This window comes from Anser anser (genome assembly GCF_964211835.1).
Source record: "Anser anser genome assembly, chromosome: 19".
Classification (NCBI taxonomy): domain Eukaryota; kingdom Metazoa; phylum Chordata; class Aves; order Anseriformes; family Anatidae; genus Anser; species Anser anser.
This window is the reverse complement of record NC_139740.1, coordinates 3,527,649-3,544,518: the sequence shown is the minus strand read 5'-3', so window position 1 is coordinate 3,544,518 and position 16,870 is coordinate 3,527,649. Positions and strand designations below refer to the sequence as shown.

The 16,870-nt window shown below is 48.8% G+C and overlaps 1 protein-coding gene across 6 annotated transcripts in view; it reads right to left on the bottom strand.

Annotated features, from left to right (window-relative positions):
- The window catches only part of DNAH9 (dynein axonemal heavy chain 9), a 220,124-nt gene that overhangs the window by 183,997 nt on the left and 19,257 nt on the right, over positions 1 to 16,870 (bottom strand). For all 6 annotated transcript variants that reach the window (XM_083804841.1, XM_083804842.1, XM_083804844.1 and 3 more), the window contains 10 exons: positions 15,807 to 15,875; positions 14,444 to 14,570; positions 11,714 to 11,969; positions 10,418 to 10,659; positions 8,595 to 8,730; positions 7,137 to 7,333; positions 6,631 to 7,055; positions 4,551 to 4,773; positions 2,424 to 2,590; positions 1,206 to 2,076 (listed from right to left, as the gene is read on the bottom strand). In XM_083804841.1, coding sequence (XP_083660967.1) covers positions 1,206 to 2,076; positions 2,424 to 2,590; positions 4,551 to 4,773; positions 6,631 to 7,055; positions 7,137 to 7,333; positions 8,595 to 8,730; positions 10,418 to 10,659; positions 11,714 to 11,969; positions 14,444 to 14,570; positions 15,807 to 15,875 — 2,713 coding nt within the window. The remainder of the gene's footprint in view (positions 1 to 1,205; positions 2,077 to 2,423; positions 2,591 to 4,550; positions 4,774 to 6,630; positions 7,056 to 7,136; positions 7,334 to 8,594; positions 8,731 to 10,417; positions 10,660 to 11,713; positions 11,970 to 14,443; positions 14,571 to 15,806; positions 15,876 to 16,870) is intronic.

Sequence of the window (16,870 nt, the reverse complement as noted above, 5' to 3'; positions counted from 1 at the left end):
AAGCTTTCTTGGTAGCACTTCCGTGCTAACCTGTGTTCAGCCCTGGTAGCAAAGCCCTGGCTGGAGGGTTGCGCCCTCCACACAAGCCACGCAGCAGGCTCCAGACACGCATCCCATGCCCCGCTGGCACACTGTCGCCAAGCCCTAGCTGCATCCTGAGGGTGTTCAGCCTCCAGAGACACTGAGTTCCACCCTTTCTTCTAGAGAAGGGAAGAGGCTGCTGACCTGTGCCACCTGCCAGGTGGGTATTGAGTTGCAGACAGCTGCCCAGTAGGATGCAGATCTAAATCGTGAAGCAATTTCATACATATCATCAGATAGCTGTTGGATATTAACAGCTTGCTGACACATGGCACAGCCTTCACGGCTCTGATTTTTAGGACCTGTCTATACCACCCAGTAAGCACAGTGCACCCAAAGCAGTGAGAGGGACATTCCATGCAGACCAGGGCAAAGGGATGGAGACAAGGGATGGAGACCCATTATCAGGGTGTCACTGGGCTGTGCACACCCTGTCTTAGGCTGCAGTCCCCGGGCTCCACCCAAGACCTGACAGCGCACACGGATGGAGACGGTGGGAACATGGTCACCTGCAGCTCACTCAAAGGCAGATCCCTCAGCACGGATGCAAATGGTCCTGCAGGGCCAAAAAACAGCTTGGAGGATTTTCTCAAAGGAACCTGGTGTAAGGCTAGAAGATGGACTCCTAAAGACACCTCCAAGGAGGTGACCAGCTGCTGAAGCAGGACAGGTAGAGAGAACTGCTGCTGCCCCCTGCGCAAGCACTAAGGGCATGGAAGGGGACGCTGCCAGAGCTGCTTGGCTCAGCTCTGTTTTGAGGACTCGCAACATTTGCATCATTACCCCAGTCCCCTCCCCTCCAAGCAAACAGGAAACCTGCCCGCAGCACTGAACAAAGCCAGCAGCCTTGCACTCAGTCTCCAGTAACTCCGTATTTGCTACACAGCAGTGGAGAGAAGAAAATCAGCTTCTCCGTGTGGCTTAGACAACACACAATAAAAAAACATCCTCGTGCAGCACTAGGGAAACTACTACAGCACTACAGGAGTCTCTGGAAACAGGGAGGCAGCAGGTGAAAAGTCCCACTTTGGGGAACACAGCATTATAGATAACCCCATTTCATGCAGTGGAGGATCTCCTTCAACCCCTTACAAAGGGAAGAAATGGGACTTGGGCTTTCTTACCTCAGGAAGCTGTGTCCGTATATCTTCTGAGCCTATGAATATGCTCTCCAAGTGACACCACGTACGCTGCACTTCAAACCAGAGAGAAATGACAGAGTCCGCAGTAGACAGCTTCCTCTGCCATGCAGACACTTCCTCCAAGAAAAAAGCAATATATTTGGATGTCATTAAATTCTGCAGCTGCACCTGGTTATCTTCTAAAGTTTCAATGAGTTCCTCGTCCGACTTCAGCAATGGAATGTTCGTCCGTGAGTGAGGCTCATACTGAAACTCCATGGTGCTCCATGTCATTTTTAGCTCCTTCAGGACCTTCTCCATACTCATTTCCCTCACTGCTTTGTCCACAATTCCACGAACCTCATCCTCAAAGTTATGCAGGTTGAGCTTCAGGAGATCAGCCAGCATGGTGTCTGAGTCCATCACAAACTTCACGCCTGTCACCTGCATCAGTTGATTCCAGTGTCTCTCTCTAATAGCGGGATTTTGAAGTTCTGCCACAGCTTTTAGGGCCGTCAGCATGTTCTTCACCCTGCTGTCCAGCCCAGTGAAAGCATCCCATGCCCTCATTTCCTTATCCAAATTCCGAATCTCTCTTGCAAACTTTCTGCACTCAAGATCCATGTTTTCCACATTAATATCCACCCATTTGGTGGTCTGCCAGTCATCAAGGCTAGTATTCACAATGGAGATCACATCCCAGAGCTCTTTGAGAAGACGTATCTCCTTTCTGCACTGCTTCAGTTGTTTATAATCTGGCACCATGACTTCAAACAGACCAGCTGATTCATATATCGAGGTCATGGCTGACTCCATTTGTTTAATCTCAATGTTCTTTGCATCCAGCAGTTGATAAGGCTTTTCGGTGTCAAACCTAAAAAGAAATGTTATTGTAACAACTTCTAAAGAAAACATAAAACAAATGGTGCCTCCAAGAGACAAAGCAGAGATGAAACGTCTGTAGCACATGCTGATGGTGCTTCCACATGACGGTACTGATGCCACCTTAAAGCAGTATTGCACACTCAGCATATAAATCCAATCTTTTGCTAACTCTGGACAGTGTTCCCAGCAACACAAAACCCCAGGTATAACAGATACAACGCTGTGAGAAGGTAGGAAGTGTATGCAAAGGCTACGACACATGTCCTTAGGACACTCAGAGATGACCAATCAAGGTTTTTTCCTTGGGGCTTCTGTGATGCTATAATTTGCCTGTACCTGAATGGTGCTTCTTTCCGAAATCGCTCTCTGAATCTGTGCTGCTCAACATCAAACGCTGCACAGCTCTTGCGCAGAGCTGTCATTTCGTTTGCCTGCAAAGGAGCCACATGCTGCTTCACAGCTACTGCCAGCTTCTTTATATTGTTCCATTTTTCTGGCAGCTCCTGCAAGCAAAATTTAAATGCTGGTAGGATGTATTTGAAACCTGATAGAAGACATATCTGATCTGTTTATGGATAATCACAGAACAGGAAAAGCAACAGACTCTGCATCTTACATTGTAAGGAAGTTTTCCCAAGATATGAAAGCTAAACACGCAATTGGGGATAACACCACATATTCACAATCTTGAAGAATAATGAAGACTGACACCTTAAAGCCAACTGCTTGGATTATAAAACTATTTTCAGTAATTTCAAACTAAAAAAAAGGGCTCCCACAGTAAATTCTGTGCTCCCACAATGGCTCAACACTTGAGAAAGCAGTGATGCTAACATTGATGCTATCGCTGAGTCCAGCAGGATCTGGAGACTGTTGAGAGTGACTAAAGGCAGGAGGATGGGCTGTGTATGCCAGCTCATCAAATCAGCCACATTTTCAGAGCTAATTAAGAAGCAGAACTCTGGGGCAAATCCCTCCAACTTATGCGTATAAAACCAGTACTAAAACCAGGACTGGTTTCTTTCCCGGGTCTGCAGCCAAGCTGCAGGCATACACCACTGCTGACAAACCACCTGCTGCACCTGGGATTTCTTTCTAGAGGGGATTTACTTCTCCTCACTAGGCTTTTGGGCCATATCCTCAGCCCTGACACTGGCTAAAGGCTCTGCTGTCCCTAAATGCCAATGCTTTGCTCTTGGAGACTCCACTTCCCCACATGGTTTACCAGCCTACAGCAAAGACTTTGGGTTTCTTTTCGTTCTAGACCACAACTGAGAAGATTAACAGAGACCCACCAACACTATGGAAAGAAGTAAAATAACCTAGAAGCAGCTCTGAGGCAGCAGAGATGGCCACGGAGTGGCCAGTCCCTCGTAAGGGGTCTCCTTCTGGTACTCTGCATTCCAGCCTCAACAGAAATCTCTACGGGTGAGCCACATGAACAAGGCAGGGCACACATGGAGCTGCTTCCTTGTCCTTCTCATCCAGACTACCAGCTCCAGCTCATCCGTGCCCCTGGCCATGGAGGGAGCGGTACTGAGAAGAACTTCCCTCTGTTTGTCCCACCCCATATGGAAGCAAATCAGGCACTCAGCTACGTGTTGCTGGCACTTGACAGAAAAAAAATAAAATTATTTTGTTATCACCTGCATCTGAAGGGAAAAGCAGAAAACCAGGGAACTGCTAAACCCCCCAGCTGCCATCCAAGCCTGCAGCAGAGCCTCTGCTGCACAGGTGCACAAGGCAGCAACATCTCCCAGAAAGGCCCTGCTTTCATTCTTGGATCCTGCCCAGACCCCTCTGCCCACAGCACTCAGTGACTACAGGGTATCCATCAGCACGTACCCGTGCACTTCTCCACTGTAACATTGTCTTGGGTGTTTCCCAGCACTCGTCCCCCAACTCACGGTCCCCTTCACTGACGCAAAAGGAATTCCCACAAGAAAACTGATTCATCAGAGCCAGATCTGGAAATGTGTCAAAATACTTCCAGAACCTGTTCCTGGTTACGTCCTCTGAGTCAAGAAGATTTGGTGCTGCAGATCCAGTGGAGGACGGAAGTCCTCTGAGAACACAACTCCTCTGCCAACATTATCCTCCCCATCTCCACAGTTGCCAAGAACTGGCTTATTTAAAAATAATTATAATTCAACCTAATTAACAGATGTATTTGAAAATGCATTAATTTTTTCAAAAGTAATCGCTGGGAGTTGGAGCAGGCAATTCTATGTTTTTCATACATAACAAAAGGCTTAATCTCTGCTTTAAAAGAAAATCTCAATATAACTCCAAAATGTAGAGCTATTAATGCACATCCCACAATAGCAAAACACTATCCACTGAGGCCCTCTAATGACTGGGAGTGGGGTCTTAAATATTCCTGCAATATTCCTCTTAGACTCACAAGGTCTTTGACATCTGCTCCTTGGCAAATTTGCGTGTCCACCACAAGTTTTTACCCACCTCTAGTTGCTTATAGACTTCCTCGGGCAGCTGTTGCTCGTAAGTCTTCAGCAGTTCGATGGTTTGCTTCAGGGGCTCAAACATGGCATCAGTGACACTGTGCCTTTCTTTAACAGCCATGAGATGACCCATAATCTCCACCAAGCCATCATAATCTCCTTTCTCAACCTTTTTGCTCAACCCTCTATCGGCAATTTTTATGAACTCTTCAAGGTCGTTCAAGCTATGTAATACAAAGCAGGAAAACACACAATGACGGGGAGTTCGGGAAAGTTTCCGTACCAGTTTCACCCGGTTCTTAATCTCATCCACTAATGGGCATAATGAGCAGAGGCATGATGGGCTCCTGGATCATTGGTCTTTCCTAGCACTGCCACTCTTCTGTTCTCTCAACATTTTTAAGTGCCTGCTTAAATTCTGTGGATGTTGCTGGGTGAATATGTATCCTTAAATTCTTCACCTAATAAAGACTAAACTGCTGAGTCAAGGATTCTTAGCAAGAACCCCTAATTGCTTATTTTTAAAGTTACATAAATGCTCTTTGCATAGAAGTTACCTATCAGAATCATGGTCCTGAAAGAACATTTTTACTGGGCTTACATGGCAAGGGTTTGATAGCAGGGAGACTGCAGGGGGGACCTCTGTCAGCAGAGCCCAGCAGCTGCCCCATGTCAGATCAGAGCCAGCTCCAGCTGGCTCCAAAAGGGACCTGCCACTGGCCAGAGCTGAGCCATGAGCCAAGCTGAGCCAAGTCCACCCCCAGCCTGTGGAGAGGCCCCTGGTGGAGCAGGCTGTCCCCCTGCAGCCCACGGGTCCCACATGGAGCAGATCTCCACGCTGCAGCCCGTGGAGGAGCCCCCGCTGGAGCAGGTGGATGTGGCCTGGAGGAGGCTGCGGCCCATGGAGAGCCCCCACAGGAGCAGGCCCCGGGCCGGAGCTGCAGCCCGTGGACAGGAGCCCACGCAGGAGCGGGGGATCTCAGGGGAGCTGCCGCCCATGGGGGACCCGTGCTGGAGCAGTTTGCTCCTGGGGCATGGACCCCGTGGTACAGAACTGTGTTGGAGCAGTTCTTGAGGTGCTGCTGCCTGTGGGCAGCCGCCGCAGGCTCAGTTCTGGAAGGATGGCATCCCATGGGAGGGACCCCGCGTGGAGCAGGGGCAGAGAGAGGATCAAGGAGCAGCACAAAGTGTCATGGACTGACCGCAGCCCCCATTCCCCGTTCATCTGTGCTGCCCAGGTGGAGGATGTAGAAGAGGGTGGATGGGGGGAAGGTGTTCATAGTTTGCTTGTAGTTTCGCACTACTCTAGCTTGTTAGTAATTAGGTAATAAATTTCATTAATCTCCCTATGTTCTGTTTGTTTTGCCCATGGCAATAATTGGCGAGCAAACTCCCTGTCCTTATTTCAACCCCTGAGCCCTTTTCCATTGTATTTTTTCCTCCCTCTTCCTTTAAGGAGGGAGAGAGCGCTTGTGGTGGTGTTTAGCTATCCTTCAGGATGAAACCACCACAACAGAAGAGGTCATACCATACACCAAATGCAACAATCTTTACTACTGCACATCTGTAAATACGTCTTTGTAAGCAATGCAAGACCTACGGTATCCTTCAGTTGCAACTACTCAAATATATCACCTGATGCATCATCTGGCACAAAGCTGGTGACAGAGCAGCTATTCAGAGCAGGGAAACCATTATTTTAAAACTTGCTTCCAAAACTCCCCCTTTTTGTGACTTTCAAACTACCTCCCCATGACTACTAGATTAGACAGGTTGGATCAGGAGAAATGGATAAACAGACATACTACCTAAAACCACACAGTACGTCCCAGGAGAGTCCGCTTGTGGGATGTTACTGGTACCAAGTCCACATAACTCTTTCACTTTTACCCACTCAGTTCCCAGCAGGGACCAGGGGACAGAAGATGCAGGGGATGTGATGGAGTTTGTATGCAGTATGGGCCCCCTACCCTTGCTCCTGTATTTGTTATCAGTGTGAAATAATAAAGCCCAGTCAAGACGAGAGAGACACGGTTCAATCAGCACAGGTCCTGGGGAGGGGAGGCAGGAACGGCTTTTACCTGTGTGTGACGTGGTCAATGAGATGCTGCTTGAATACCAAACTCCACCTTTTTATTACATTCAGCAAGGATGCCTTGATAGGTCGAGCATCAACTTTTAACCAGCTCTGGAAGATGCTGATGGGCTCGATGCGATTCACCTCCTCATAAATCTTCTCATAGGAGTCAATCTGCTCTTTGAACTGCTGAAGCGTGGGAGGTGTCTCAGGGATCCCATCCTCTGCATGAGCCTCAATTTCTCCAGCAGTGAGGATGTGTCCGTAGAGAAGGAACTGGCGGAAGAACTCCTTTCTGTCATCACCGTAGAGGTAAGAGTAGTGGTCGAAGGCATTACGGTAATCGCAGCAGGCTGCCATCACGGCTTGCACGCGTCCCATCAGGTCATGGCGCATGTCAGCCAGATCAGCCATGTCCTCCATGTCAGCCTAGGAGAGAAGAGGAGAGCTCAGTAACAGCGGTGCCTCCGTGCTGTCACGAGGTACGAGGAAGCTCCACAGCCACCAGACCTGGTAGTGGGGGAAGCCACTGTGCTTGGCCAGCCTGGGCACCAGCGATGAGATCCGGTAGATGTCATTGAGAAGACCTTCCACCATGTCATAGAAGCCATCATTTGTGCCAGGGTCCAGGGAGGGACGAAAAATCACATCCGGGATCACTAAATCCAGCTGCACCTCAAACACAGGAGCAAGCCCTGCCTTGGGATCTGATAAGGAAGACCAGAGACATCAGCATCTTTTTCAAGCGGAGAAAAATGATCTTGAGCCACCACTAACTTCCACCACAAAGCACACGGTGTGCCCCATAAGGACACAGGCAGATGTGATCGCAGACACCTGCTCACTGGGTCCTGTGATATTATGCCTGCAAACAGCCCAGAGGAGATGCTGGAAAACTAGCTGATGTTCTAGCACCTACAGAAGATCACACTGGAGAACAGATGAGACAAAAATGATTTACGAACTGGAAAAAATGTTGTGGAGTGAAGCCTTAAAGAGACCAGGCTCTTTAGCTAATCAAAAGGGAGTTTGAGAGCTGAACAATTACAGTGCATAAGTACTTGCATAGGAGAAAAACATCAGAAACCCAAGAGGCACTTTAGTTTATTGGAAAAAGACATGGAAAAAAAAACACAGCAACAGGAAAATGAAGCCAAATTCAAATGTGAAATTATGTGCATGCTGGTGACGAACTTGATTCAATTCTCCAACTCAGTGTGTCTTCACATCCAAGAGGGAAGCATTTCTGGGATGTGCTTTAGCCAAACACAAGCTGCTCACAGCAGAGTTAGCATACCTCCACAGTGGCCTTAGGCAGGAGATCTGATACAGGTGACTCCTGAACCCACCTGATCTTTTCATTGGACTGATGCTGGAAGACTGAGTTTTTCTTCCATGCCTTTCATTAGCAGAACCAGCTCATAAGACTGACCACAAATGGAAGATGGTAAAACCCTGATGCTTTGTGCATGGGAAGGCAGGAGATGGGTGATGTCCAAGCTGTAGTACAGACTTGGGATGACTCCTCAATTTTGCCTGTCCAATCCCTGCAAATGGTGCATTGTCCTCTCCATCCCTCCCCCCTGTGACCAGGAGACCCACCCTGCCTGGAGGCTGCCCCAGTGCTTGCTATTGACAGTACAAGAGGCACAGTAAAAACTCAGGAAGAAAAGAGCAACTCCTAGACACAAGGGAGAGCGCAGAACAGAAACAAGTAATAGAGAACTGACTTCTGCAATGCTTCTTCCTCCAGCTCCATTCAGTGCATCCCACCTCTGCTGTGCACAAGGGATTCAAGCTGCTGCAATCGCCAACAGAGACAGAGAAAAGCCATCACTTCCCTTCCCCTCCAGCACAGCCCACTGACCCCAGGCACAGACTGCATTGCTCCCATTGCAAAGAAAAGCAGGAACCCTCCCTTAGGCGAGACCAAAGCACCACGACCAGAGGAGAGGGACCATCAGTTACCTGTGTTTTCCAGGAGGTACTTGAGTGAGCACTCAATGGCAGTAAAGAATCCGTCCAGGACTATCTCATCCACATAATCCACATAGGCCTTCCAGACATCAGATGCTGGGTCTGCAGTTAAGAGGCTCTGATTTTCCTGGAAGAAAACAAAGACACCTTCAAACACAGTAGGGCTGAGTCTGTCCTACAAGAGAGCTGCTCACAGCTAAGGACAAGTGCCAGTAAGCATGTGGGTACTGGTCTCATGGAGGGACTGGAAACCAGACAGCTGTTACTACTAACATCCAACTAGACGGATGACTACTTACTTCTGCCACAGACTGCTTTGTGACCTGAAACGAATTAAAATAACCGAAGGTAAAAACAAACTCAGTGCAGAAGAGGCTTAGCAGCTCTGCAACATATTTTCCTCCTCCTTTGAAGTCCCAGAGGTCAAGGCTGCTTTGCACACCTGAGGCAGAGAGTGCTCAAGGGTCTCAAAGGCTCATTTCAGTGCATGAAAATCCAGCTTTGGGCATCTTTGTGTTACCCTGAGTGGACCAGGCCTCCACAGCAGACTGTTTACACCTCTGCCCTCCAAACAGGCATCTCAAGAAGACCACAGAGCTTTTAAGTTCAAGAAAGGGTTTTTAAAGAAACCTCAAAAACAGGGAAAGATTGGGAGCAGAAGACAAAGGGTTTGCCAACAACCTCCCTCCTCAGCCCACTGTGCTCCCTTCCTCCAGTTGAGCCAGGAAACTCAGGGTTTTCTGGGTCACAGCAGAGACCCATCCCCCCAGGGTTTATTCCTTACATCCCCACGGGGCCAGGCTGTGTACCCACTTCCCTACCCATCTCAGCAGCCTCCCAGGTTCCGCTGTGATCAGGTCCCCTGCCCTGCCATGTCCTCACTGCTGCTTCTCCTGCCCCTGCAAACAGTACTGGTGGTGCCACCATGCGAGTGATGCCATGACCACAAGAGCCCATGCCCTCCTTGCCCCCCCCCCCCCAGGAGGTGTCCTCATCTTTTGGGCAGTAGGTGGAGGGGGCTTCGCCTGTTACAGCAGTGGCAGCAGAACAAAATCCTTGCCCCACTGACTGCACAGATAAGGGGGTGAGAGGCCCAGGACTGACTGCAGACAGCAGGGCACAGTGAGCAGCAAGGGCTTGGTGTCCCAGGGAGGGTCAGCCAGCTCTCTCCAGAGTCCAAGGCCAGATGGTGACCCTCAGGAGAGAGCCTCCCAGCCAAGGTGCTGTGCCCAACTTCCAAAGCACATCACACCAGGCAGGTGAGAAGCAGAGCTTTGGGGTTTCTCCTGCACTCCAAAGAAGACTCAGCAATGGCAGTGTCTCTGGAAAACCCCACAGTTTTGGATAGCAGCTTTTCTCCCATCACTTAGCTTTTCCCTGGATTGCCAGCATCACCTCCTGCTCCCTCAGTGGGTCAACAATTCTGAAACTGAAAGGTCAGCTGCAGCCAGCTGCCTTTGTATTTTCAGGTATATATTTTGGAGGGAGATTTGTCCTCTGACTGGGATCCCAAAGCCTGATGCATGACTCCCCTCTAGTGGTTCCACAAGAGCTAGGGCTTGTTCACTGGGCTGCAGCTGCTCTTGTCCCTGCCCTGAACTGGGTCTCCAGCAGTGCCCAGTCAGCACTACCACACATCCAGCCACACCAGCTCACTCATCAATATTATTGTTAATTAACACTGGGTAAAATTTGCAAAGGAGTTGAGAGATAATTTTAAGTTGAAATAGGTCTGGACAGTTTCAACAGAGCAGAGAGAGACACAGAGACTGTAATGAGACAACAAACCCCTGGGGATCACCCCCACCCCTCACCTTCAGCAGTGAATGAATCCTTAGCCCTGACTCTCGGATCAGGCTGTAGCGCTTTTCCAGCCGATCCTTACAGTCCTCCAGGCTCAGCAGTGACTCCTTTTTACCATCTTTCCTCTCAAATATGGGTGACCCCCATGATCGCACGATGGTCTGGATTTCCTCAACATTGTTTTTGGCTTTCTGTGTCCTCCGCTCAAGGTTATGGACAGCATCCATCACCACGGAGATGTGATCCCAGACACCTGGCCAGAAATGAAATGACCAACTGCGTTTTCAGAGCTGCTGGTACAACTTCTCATACACCCTTAGACTTTTTGGCCTATGGTCTCATATATTTCTCACCCATCATTAATGCAGGACTTACCATCTCAACTGACAGAGCAACTCCCTGCTGCGAGCTGCTGCCAGCTCTGTCCTACCTCAATAAGCCACAGCACAGTCGCCAGGCTGTGCAACCCTGTCACCATCACTAGAGCAGGGACCTTGCACCCACAGCATGGTCCCAGGCACCAGTGAGAGTTGCATTTAGATGCAGGGAACTTAGGGCAGGAAAATCCCTCTAGCTGTATTGTGCAATAGAGCTCTCTGGTTAAGGTTCTTCAGCATAAGGACTTCTGCTTTGCATGTTCCCAAGGGAGGACACTTGTTCTTGTTCGTACCACAAGCCTGACGACAGAAATATACATTCCACCAGTGAGCAGTTTGCTTTCACCAAGAGGAAACAAATTGTCTTCCTCTGCTCTGCTTTGCAGTTAAAACTGATCAAGCAAGAGCACTGGTTAAATCGTGCCAAAGTCATGAAAAACCCACCTGCAGCTGCAGTATTTCATCCTTCAGGAGAAGTTATCTAGGTGGCCCTGCTCCTTACTGGGACGAGCCAACCCCAGTGCCAAGTGGCTGGACCATTGGTTCCACTCCCTGCATGACTGGGAGAAAGCAGCGCCTCGGGTACACAGGCACGCAGCCACACAAAGGCTGCCTGGGCTGGCACCGGGTGGCCAGCACAAGCAGGGAGCAGAGGTTTCAATCTCAGCCTTGCAAGCTCTTACAAACCCAAATTTGGCCCTCTCTAGACTGAACCTGAAGGGAGCAGAATCCCACCCACAACCCCAGCAGAGCAAGGGGACAGGAAAAACAGCAGGTAAGCCGGGCGTTGCCCTTCATCTCCCCAGCATTGGTTCCGCTGCCATGCTGGGAGCTGCAGCTGAGAACCAGGTGACAGATGTTGGGCACATGGGAGAATGTGATGAGACCCAAGGGTAGGTACTCGTGTTCCCTAACGCACAGCTAGCTCACCCTCCATCTTCCAGTTCAGTGTTTCCTCTGCCTCTTTCAGCCTCAGGTCGATATCCTGCAGCTCCCCCTGTATTAAAGGGTACTCAACCTCCAGGACTGTCTTCAGGATCTTGTTGTATCTGTTCACCATCAGCTCCAAGTTGGCCACCATCTGTCGGTACAATTCCTTGGAGGAATAGATTGCTGCAGCTGTTGGTGGGATGTCTCCCATCTGGCTGCCGGACAGGTAGCTCACCTCCCTCAGCACTGAAACCAACTGGAAAACAAGACAGAGCTGAACACAAGACAATCCCCCCCATTTAAGTGGCAGACGCTCTTCAATCATTTCTGAATGTTTTAGGATTTTTCTGCTGTTTTGTTCACAAATCTGCATGCTCTGAAAAGCACCCAGACACCTCATAGTCTGTACTGTCTGTCTTCCTTTGATCTCTGCCTCTGGTTTTCTTTCCTGCCAAAGACAGACAGCTTTGCTAACAACCAGGCAAGTAAACTACATGCAGCCTCTAAAAGCCACGATGAACTCTGAATCTCTCAGCCGTGCTCATCAATAGTCTGTCAGGGATATGTTGTCTGCGAGCAGAGCTTAGCAAACAGTTATCTAAGAAACAGATAAGATGGACCAGACTCTGGTTCTGTTGTTTGCTGGGGGCTGAGTGGCATTAAAATATAAACAAATACTGTGGCCCAAACCCAGCGACTCCTGTTTCAGTGTGTCCACCTTCCAACAAAGCCTTCTGCTGCCGACCTCTCCTAGCCCAACCAAAAGCACTCAGTGCCACTGCGTGTTTGAATAGCGATGGGCTACACTAAGAGGGTTTATTAAATTATAAACCCGGTATAAATGTATGCTTGCAACAAAAGGAACAGTGAGGTCTTCCAGCATAATATATCGCTTTTAAGACTGAAAATCTTCATTCAGTTTATTCGTAAAGTGCTCCTGGAACTGCACATGTTGAGAGGGTGACAAAAATTTGGCATGTTGTACAGGCAGCAGCCAGGGTGAGGACTGCCCCTGACTGGCTGAGCTTGGGGTGCAGCTCCCTAAAAATCACTCTCCTTTTAGGTTGGCAGATTGTGTCATCCCTTCCTTTGAAGGCATGGGGAAGAAATCACCCTCTGATCCCATTCTAGTAGTGCTCTTTAGTCCCAATTCCCTGCCCCAATTTCAGACAGGAAAACCGGGAAGCTGCAGATATAAACAGAAGCAGGTAAAGCCATAAATCCATGGACTGAACAGCCAGGAGTCACTGCCCTGGGTGACCCCAGGGGCAGGAAAGGGTTCCTGAAATCTCCCCAGCACTATCTTACATTAGCCAAAATCCGACACCCAGCAGAACTGGCCAAGACACACAGAAAGCACACTTCCTGGGAAGGGAATTCATAATATACTCAGAGCATCTTCAATACCAAAGTGACAACAAACACAATGAGAAGAAGGAAAGCAGGGATGAAGGAGGGTGCAGAGGGCACTCTGGAAAGGGGGCTGAATGAAAATGGAGTGGAAGGAAAGGGAAACACAGGGGGCTGAGGGAACAAGATGGCAAGAGAGATGCAGCCAAGTTCTCCTCCTTTCTTCTTTGTACTGGAAGGTCTGGGACATTCCCACCACAGGGCTGGAGTTGTCTTCTCCTCGCTCTCCTTCCTCCATTGAAGGCAAGTGCTGGAAGACTCTTCCATGCTGAAGGGTTGAAAATACATCCTTCTAGGCAAAATGAGGTGCTCACATCTATTCTGAAGGGGATGAAGGGGCAGCTGAACAGACATCTGGGGCACTGGACAGTCCTCAGTGTGAAAAGCTGAGAAGAGCAGTGCAGAAACACTCAAAGACTGCTACAAGAGCTGAGAGCAGGCACACTCAGCACATCACAGGCTCCAGATCCTCTCACCAGGGTGGAAAATATCCCCTGAGGCCATTTGGCTCCCACCTTAGCATTGAGCTTCCAAGGAAAAAGACAAATCCTTTGGCTAAGGGCCAAGCTTGAATGAGCTGTAAAACCTAAACATTTTAACTGCAGCATACCCCAGGAAACTGGGAAGTTTTTGATGCCAACATGTCCCTGGCCCCTAAGATTCAGCCTCTCCCCATTAAATGGCATTTTTACATTTCACAGATCCTGGCTCCCACCAGACCCCAGAGGCTCTCAGTCCACTGCTGGCATCTGCCCTAGAAAAGGTGGATGGTCCATCCTACCTGTGCTTGAGACAGGGTTTTGAGAAACTCTAGGGGACAGAGAAAAGATCTTAAATCTATTCTAAGCCTCATGCACTGCAATAAAGGAAAACCAACAGGCACAATACTGCAGTAACAAAATAAACCCTTCATGGGGTATTTTATACCCTTCCAGGAAGCCCAGAGATCACATACACATACCATGAACCCACCTCTGTAGATGATGCTCCAACAGTCTCCAAACCAGTAGCAAGTCTCATCTGAAGATGCTAACACCAGTTAAATATTGGGTACTCTGGGACTTCCTATGACTGGTTGTCACTAGAATTTGCTCTGCTTAAATCTCAATCCTGATAATTTATCGGGAGATAGAGCCCACAAAGAGGATGGTAAAGTCATGTTACTCATCACAGAAGAGGCTCCACAAATGTCAGCAGAACAGATCTGATACCAGTCCCACCAGATCTCACTTACATGATGGGGAACACTGAGAAAAAAACTGCACAGCAGGGAGACATGCCCACAGACAGGCAGGAATGGTAGCTGGCAGCAGTTTTTACCTGGGGATCAAAATTGACTGTGATCAGTTTGGTTTCTGGATCTCGTCGGATGAGTGGTTGAGTGAGGTTGTACTGTGATTTTTCAGAGACCGTCTGGGACCAGTCTACATACAGCTTTTCCTGATACCTGTAGGGAAAAAAAGAAAAAAAAAACATCCACCATGCCATGTAGCTACTGAGCCTACAAGATGTGCATATAATCAAATGAAAGTCCACTTCTGAGGGCTGAAGAACATGCAGGATGGGAAAACCCATCCACACCATTTCCACAATTAACTTGACTCCAAAGACAAACACCCCAAAACCAGTGACAGACTCAAGTCAAGAAGATAAACACTCAAGTACCACTTTTAGCAGATTTGGAGACAGACTTGCAAAGCATTTGGCCTGAAGACAGATATTTTGCCTAACAGATAAACAACTACTGGGCATTTCCCAAGTGTCTACGCAGGACAGGTGCCTAAAACCATACAAATCCTGGGGGGTGGATGCAGTTGCTCTCACTTCTCTTAGAGAAGGAGACCATCAGCCTCATGGAAATGCAGCACTTTGACAACTCACTGACACTGCTGGGGGCTGAAACTGGGTCCTGTTACCTCGCATGACTTGTACAGAACCAACCACCCAAGCAACAGAGTCCCTTCCGAATCACGTTGTCACCTGAGCGCTCTGGGAAATGTCACCCAGAAAGCACCTCTGTTGAAGTCACCCAGGATCCTCCCATTGGTCTGCCCCCTCCTGAAAGGCTGCACCACAACTATCAGATTTTTTTTTCCTTTTTTTTTTTTTTTTCTTCTTATTTTGATCATTAGGAACAGGGCTGCTTCCACCTGCCCGGTGTTCCCCAGGGGTCAGGTGTCCCAGCTCCCTTCACTGCTGACAGACAGCAGGCCCTGCGGGGATGCGTCCTTGCTGGGGAGGTGGCCTCGTCCCAAGGGAAAGCTCAAAGCGATCAGTTCAGATTTAATGTCAAACTTAAAGATACTAAGTGAGGGACAATAAATCTACTTCAAGTTGTGGAAAATACGCATTACAGCCCGTGTGGATACATGCTGGGAATGGGCACAAGCAGCTCGGACTTCCAGTCAACTCCGGTTTTCTACCACAGCAGCTTCTACACCCAGCAGAAGCTTGGACCAATGCTAGGCTGCATGGAACCCATTCCTCCCAAGAAAGCTTCACGTTGCAAGACATCACAGAAAGACTGTGGCATATAGCAGAAGGATTCCTCCTCCTCTCTCATCAGAAGACCCCCTCTGACTTAGAAAGGGACATCCCAGGCCTTGGGCTGGCAAACATGCTGGGAGGTGGGTTAGAGAACGTTGTTTCATACAGCTACAGCCTGGCCCGCACCACCCTTTACCTGTCAAGCAGCTGGAGCATTTCTTCGTACTTTTCTATCACTCTTCTTCCTTCAGCAGAGTCCAGGCAGCTGGTAGCACAACAGAAAAGCTCAGCATTACTTTGCCCATGGAAATGTGCGTTTAGCTCTGTAAGACTGCAGTCTGTATCCACCCCCTTCCCGAGATCACCCTCCAGTTTGTAGGACAGACTGTTACCGACTGGGGACATTGCATTTCACCCCACCATATCACCAAAAATCAATTTGCTGCACAAAGAGTGCACTGGGGCTTGGGCAGCCTCTCTTATGTGTTTGTATGGCAATCTGCAAAATGGGAACCATACAGGGAGGAAGAAGAGATCAATGCTACTGGAGGAACACTGGCCTCTTTAACATATCCAATGCTCCCAGCTTCACATACTGGGCTTACACAGAGTATGGCGACCCCTGTTTACCAACCAGCACTTTCTGAGTTTAAGGAGGCTCAAAAGGAAGCAGCACGTGGGTCCTGCTGAATGCAGATCTTTGCAGTGCCAGATTTGTGTCCCATAAACCACAGGAGCAAGGAAGAGCAAAGACATCCCACAGCGCAGGAGGCAGAACACCAGCCACACTGCCTGGGCTGTACAGATGCCTCCAAACCCAGGGAGGCAACCAGCCAAAGTAACTCTTTTAAGAATTTTTCTACAGGCTCACCCACAATTTCCAACATTTCCTGAAAATAGTTGCTGATTTTGGAGGATATTTTGACAAAAACTGGATTAGCTTAAAACCTAGCAAACTCCCAGTGAGCTCAAAGGACACTTTGTGTCTACTGCAAGTTCAGCTGAAAGCACAGGGAGAGCTCAAGAGGTCACCACTGGACAAGCACTGATCAAGCCCCAGCAAAAACATCATCTTTCTTCCTTTTTAATCCTTCTCCCTTTTCAAGTTGTATTGCAGGAAACAGAATCATGTCTCTCCTGCTGCAGGCATGTTAGCGACTGCTCTAAACAGAGGGAAGAAAATCAATGAAAAATGCAGGGTCTGGGTCCTTTTCATGGTTTGTGAAATTTGCTATTCAGATTCAAACAGGATGTGATAAC